General features: G+C 39.6%; 1 protein-coding gene across 1 annotated transcript in view; it reads left to right on the top strand.

Moving 5' to 3' along the window:
- Positions 1–566: 566 nt before the first annotated feature.
- Positions 567–6,020, top strand: part of LOC109952929 (C-factor) — an 8,696-nt gene continuing 3,242 nt past the window's right edge. The window contains exons 1-3 of the mRNA XM_020588254.1: positions 567–813; positions 1,224–1,275; positions 1,657–1,844. Coding sequence (XP_020443910.1) covers positions 658–813; positions 1,224–1,275; positions 1,657–1,844 — 396 coding nt within the window. The 5' untranslated portion in view covers positions 567–657. The remainder of the gene's footprint in view (positions 814–1,223; positions 1,276–1,656; positions 1,845–6,020) is intronic.

Here is a 6,020-nt window from a genome sequence, read left to right as displayed (position 1 = left end):
GATACTGAAGTAGAAACTGACTACAGTGTTTGTATGCAGGAGGTCCTGCTTTGTCATGTAATGGGATTGCACAGATGGGGGGTCTGCGGCGAAGAAAACCCATTGTTTGGCTGCCGCCTGGAAAGTCATACGACAACACATACACACCTGGTTTCGTGGGGCGGACCTAGCCCAAAATGCATAAATGTAATGTGAAAACATGACTCGGGGTTCAGAAGTTGGTTTTCCTACGGGAGCTCTGACTCTCTGAATCCAGCGCTGTGAGACTTTCTTGTAATCAGACTTTCAGTAAACTTTCTGTTGATTTTAAACAGTCCTCTCCTGTCGTCACTTCTCGTGCTCCAACAAAAGAATTGGGTTAATTTCTGACAAAGAGGTTAGATTCTAACAGCTCCATCAGCTGTGCTGTCACCCTTATCACTGCACCTCCATCTCAGGCTCAGCACTTCAAATTGAATGCAGAGACAACAATGGACCCAATTATTGCTCAGGTGGAAATTACATATGCACACAAAAAAAGATGGACAGCCTCCAGGAAAATTGCACAACACATAAAAATGACACACACACACACGCCCACAGGAGGACTCTCGCTATAACTACCCACTTTAAAAAGTTGCTCCATAGTGGTTGCCGCGGTAGTTTGAGCAAATAATAATGATGAGTGGTGCCGAGAATTTCAAAAACTGCGGCTCTGTGTTGGTAACGGGAGCCAACCGTGGGCTCGGGCTGAAGATAGTCGACACTCTGGCTAGTGGAGGTTTCCCACCGGGCAAGATTATAGCCACCACCAGAAACCCCGCGGGCGCGCAGGTAAACAACCAGCACTAACACACAAGGGTCTGCGCAAAGCATGAATTCTCCTTTACTCTCAAAGCTGCCTGTCCTGTGGCCGTCACACCGTGTCTGATGCTTTTAACACATGATATACTGTATATCTGCGTGTTTAACTCTGCTTCTATAGATTGATTGATTTTATTCTTTCAAGCATGTAAAGATAGTCGACATGTCAACACATGAATTTTTTTTATAGACAAATGATAGTATTTACAGTCGCGGCTGAGAGTTGGGGTGAGCGAAATGTTTACTTCTTCCAAGGGGGGGCGTAACAGAAAATAATTGAGAAGCACTGGGCTAAACTAAAAAGATAGTAGCGAACACCAGAGGGTGCCATTGCTCTCTAGCTGGATATTTGTGAATGAACATGTGCTTTTGACCTACAGGAACTTAAGGAACTGGCAGAGAAACATTCTAACATCCACATCATCACTTTGGGTAAGACTGTGGTTGATGTATTTGTAAACTAATGATGTTACAATACATAAAAACAGCAATAATAGGTTTGTGTATGTGTGTTTCCCACACACCGCACTTTGCAACGTAGTCTACAGTACAGGCCTGGATATTATGCATTGATGTGAATGATGTAATGAACCATTTTGTCTCTGGTCAGTTCTGAGAACCATCCATCATGGTGTTATTCAGATAATCAGAAACAAACAAGCATTCCACCATTCTTCTTGCACTGTTGAGATATTTGAAGTTAAACTGGAAACTGGAACTAAACTGAAACTGGAACTTGGTTTATTTCTTTTCTTTATCATAACGTTCATCTTGGTTTTGGTGATTTGCAGTGCTGATGTTTTTCTCCTTCAGATGTAGTGAGCCAGGAGAGCATACAGAAGGCTGTGGAGGAGGTGAGCCAGCTGGTGCAAGACGAGGGGCTCAACTGCCTGATCAACAATGCAGGGATCAGTGTGCTGGCCAACTTTTATACCGTTACTGCTGAGAATATGATAGAAAACTTCCGCACCAACACTGTGGCTCCTCTAATGATCACCAAGGTAATGTTTATTGATATACTGTGTGCTTCTTGTTGACTTGGCTCCGTTCTTAATCCACTAGAGAGAGAGAGATAAACAAGAAAATAAACCACACTCCTGTTTACTTCAGTCACCAGGAACAGGACCCATGAGTGCTTCATTTTCTCAATGCTGCAAACTAAAACAGAGACATGGCCTTGATGGGCAGCAGTAACACAACCCCTTTAGTCCAAGGCAGACTGCATTTTATAAATATTAATTTAAAATCTTGGACTACACAGCAGCGCCCTGAGCTGGTTGAATCTTGGGCGCTGATCAAGGATATATCTGCTGGGCAGACACCTGATAACACTTAATTTGGTCCAGTTGAAGGACAATATGTGTAAGCACAAGGCCACACTGCCAAACACCAATCTTCTGTAATAACTGAATACATAATTTAGGACATTTATTACTAGTTTTTGAGTTTTTAAAGACGGATTCATCAAGAACATAATAAAGATATTCATCTATTACAATAATAGTTGTGGCCCTAGTTCACATTAATAACCATGTTTAGAAACTACATATTCAGCTTTCCACTGTGGCTTAGATCCATAGAAAACTGAAGGTTGGGAGTCTTCCTGACTGTCCATGAGTGGTTGGTCCCCTTTTTGCCAGACATCAGTTTTGTAGTGGTTAAAAACATTAAGAGTAGCTTGCTACTTTATCGTACCCTGTTAGATCTGCAGCCCATTGTTTTTGAAGGGGGAAAAAGTGAGAAGACTCACTTTGGCTGGTCATAGACAAACAGTAGTTCTGTGTGTCTGGGACGTACATATGCACAGAGGAGGGAGGCTTAAAGAGTAAGCTTTAAAGCAGTGGGGTGTAAATTTAAACTGTTTTTCTTTACATTTGTAATTTTGCAACCTTTTACATTTGTCCATTAATACTTATGTTTGTATATCTACACTGCTCAAAAAAATAAAGGGAACACACGGGAAAATAAGACATTCAACTATGTAATGAACAAGGTATTTAATAAGAATATTTCATTCATTCAGATCTAGGATGTCTTATGTTGTGTTCCCTTTATTTTTTTGAGCAGTATATAAATATATGTATAAAAAGGATTACAGAACACAACCCAGGGCTCCCTCCTTCAGACAAGTTGCTGGAGAAGAGAGCAGGCAAAAAGCACCCAGAAACACAGAGCCTAATACATTTATCAGTTTTGGGCTAACCCCTTACACAGACAGCTGTAAAAACATCAGGAGCTGAAGACAGTCCGACGTCTCCATCTCATATCTTATGCTCCGCATGCATCGAGCACAAGTCATAACAAAATGATGAACTCCATGTGTGTGTATGTTGTATGCATGATGTGTAGCTAAAACATTCTTTCAGACATAATTCTTACACAAGAATAATACAAAAATAACTGGTGTCAAGGTACCCTTTTCAGAGTCAACCTTATCTTTTAACCTGAGAGAGACGGAGATAATGAGACAAACGTAAGTCTCCCGAAAGCTAAGACGAGGAAATATGATGAAGCGTATGTAGCGCTTGGCTTCACTGTGACTACGGTGTGAGACGAGGAAAGACCGGTATGTTTACTGTGTCTAAAAATGTTGGCAGCGAACAGCATGAAGCCAAATAAATTAAGGCGTCACTTAAAGACATTACACCCCAATCACGCTGATAAGCCGCTTGAGTTTTTTCAGCGAAAACGTATCAAATGGTCAAAAAATGTTTACAGTTTAAATAAGGATTGAATCTTTTTTTAAATTTCAGACAAATTGATTTTAAGTCTTTTCTGTTACAGACTAAAAATCAATGTTAATAAAGTTATTCTTTGTTGTAAGTTGATCTATATTTCTTTCTTTTTTGTTTTTTTTTATGTTAATAAGGATACAATGTTATGCAGAGGTGTACTTATAACAATTTTATAGACAAATGATAGTATTTACAGTCGCGGCTGAGAGTTGGGGTGAGCGAAATGTTTACTTCTTCCAAGGGGGGGCGTAACAGAAAATAATTGAGAAGCACTGGGCTAAACTAAAAAGATAGTAGCGAACACCAGAGGGTGCCATTGCTCTCTAGCTGGATATTTGTGAATGAACATGTGCTTTTGACCTACAGGAACTTAAGGAACTGGCAGAGAAACATTCTAACATCCACATCATCACTTTGGGTAAGACTGTGGTTGATGTATTTGTAAACTAATGATGTTACAATACATAAAAACAGCAATAATAGGTTTGTGTATGTGTGTTTCCCACACACCGCACTTTGCAACGTAGTCTACAGTACAGGCCTGGATATTATGCATTGATGTGAATGATGTAATGAACCATTTTGTCTCTGGTCAGTTCTGAGAACCATCCATCATGGTGTTATTCAGATCATCAGAAACAAACAAGCATTCCACCATTCTTCTTGCACTGTTGAGATATTTGAAGTTAAACTGGAAACTGGAACTAAACTGAAACTGGAACTTGGTTTATTTCTTTTCTTTATCATAACGTTCATCTTGGTTTTGGTGATTTGCAGTGCTGATGTTTTTCTCCTTCAGATGTAGTGAGCCAGGAGAGCATACAGAAGGCTGTGGAGGAGGTGAGCCAGCTGGTGCAAGACGAGGGGCTCAACTGCCTGATCAACAATGCAGGGATCAGTGTGCTGGCCAACTTTTATACCGTTACTGCTGAGAATATGATAGAAAACTTCCGCACCAACACTGTGGCTCCTCTAATGATCACCAAGGTAATGTTTATTGATATACTGTGTGCTTCTTGTTGACTTGGCTCCGTTCTTAATCCACTAGAGAGAGAGAGATAAACAAGAAAATAAACCACACTCCTGTTTACTTCAGTCACCAGGAACAGGACCCATGAGTGCTTCATTTTCTCAATGCTGCAAACTAAAACAGAGACATGGCCTTGATGGGCAGCAGTAACACAACCCCTTTAGTCAAAGGCAGACTGCATTTTATAAATATTAATTTAAAATCTTGGACTACACAGCAGCGCCCTGAGCTGGTTGAATCTTGGGCGCTGATCAAGGATATATCTGCTGGGCAGACACCTGATAACACTTAATTTGGTCCAGTTGAAGGACAATATGTGTAAGCACAAGGCCACACTGCCAAACACCAATCTTCTGTAATAACTGAATACATAATTTAGGACATTTATTACTAGTTTTTGAGTTTTTAAAGACTGATTCATCAAGAACATAATAAAGATATTCATCTATTACAATAATAGTTGTGGCCCTAGTTCACATTAATAACCATGTTTAGAAACTACATATTCAGCTTTCCACTGTGGCTTAGATCCATAGAAAACTGAAGGTTGGGAGTCTTCCTGACTGTCCATGAGTGGTTGGTCCCCTTTTTGCCAGACATCAGTTTTGTAGTGGTTAAAAACATTAAGAGTAGCTTGCTACTTTATCGTACCCTGTTAGATCTGCAGCCCATTGTTTTTGAAGGGGGAAAAAGTGAGAAGACTCACTTTGGCTGGTCATAGACAAACAGTAGTTCTGTGTGTCTGGGACGTACATATGCACAGAGGAGGGAGGCTTAAAGAGTAAGCTTTAAAGCAGTGGGGTGTAAATTTAAACTGTTTTTCTTTACATTTGTAATTTTGCAACCTTTTACATTTGTCCATTAATACTTATGTTTGTATATCTACACTGCTCAAAAAAATAAAGGGAACACACGGGAAAATAAGACATTCAACTATGTAATGAACAAGGAATTTAATAAGAATATTTCATTCATTCAGATCTAGGATGTCTTATGTTGTGTTCCCTTTATTTTTTTGAGCAGTATAGATTGAGTAGTCTAAAGTAGTAGCTCTAAACTGTTGTTAAACTGTATTTTCAGTGCCTGTTGAATCTAAGATCAGCTAAGCTAAAGCAGCAAGTTTAAAATAGTATCTTGACATAGTTAAATTTGTTGTCATTTAAATTTTCTGCATTTATACTTTCCTCCCATTCAGTTGATCACAGTTAAACAAAGTCAGACAAAACGATTAATACAGATTCACTCTACTTGTATTATTTATTCAGTAGTATCATAAAAGCCTTATTGTATACCATATAAGAAAAAAATATATATAAACTGAATCAAACATATGATCTGTGTGTTAGCCCGGTGAGAGACGGGGTACACCCTGGATACACCCTATCCAGGGTACACCCTGCCTCTCTCCCGCC

Source organism: Monopterus albus, unplaced genomic scaffold (assembly GCF_001952655.1).
Source record: "Monopterus albus unplaced genomic scaffold, M_albus_1.0 scaffold518.1, whole genome shotgun sequence".
In the NCBI taxonomy this organism is placed as follows: domain Eukaryota; kingdom Metazoa; phylum Chordata; class Actinopteri; order Synbranchiformes; family Synbranchidae; genus Monopterus; species Monopterus albus.
This window is presented reverse-complemented; position numbering and strand designations above follow the sequence as displayed.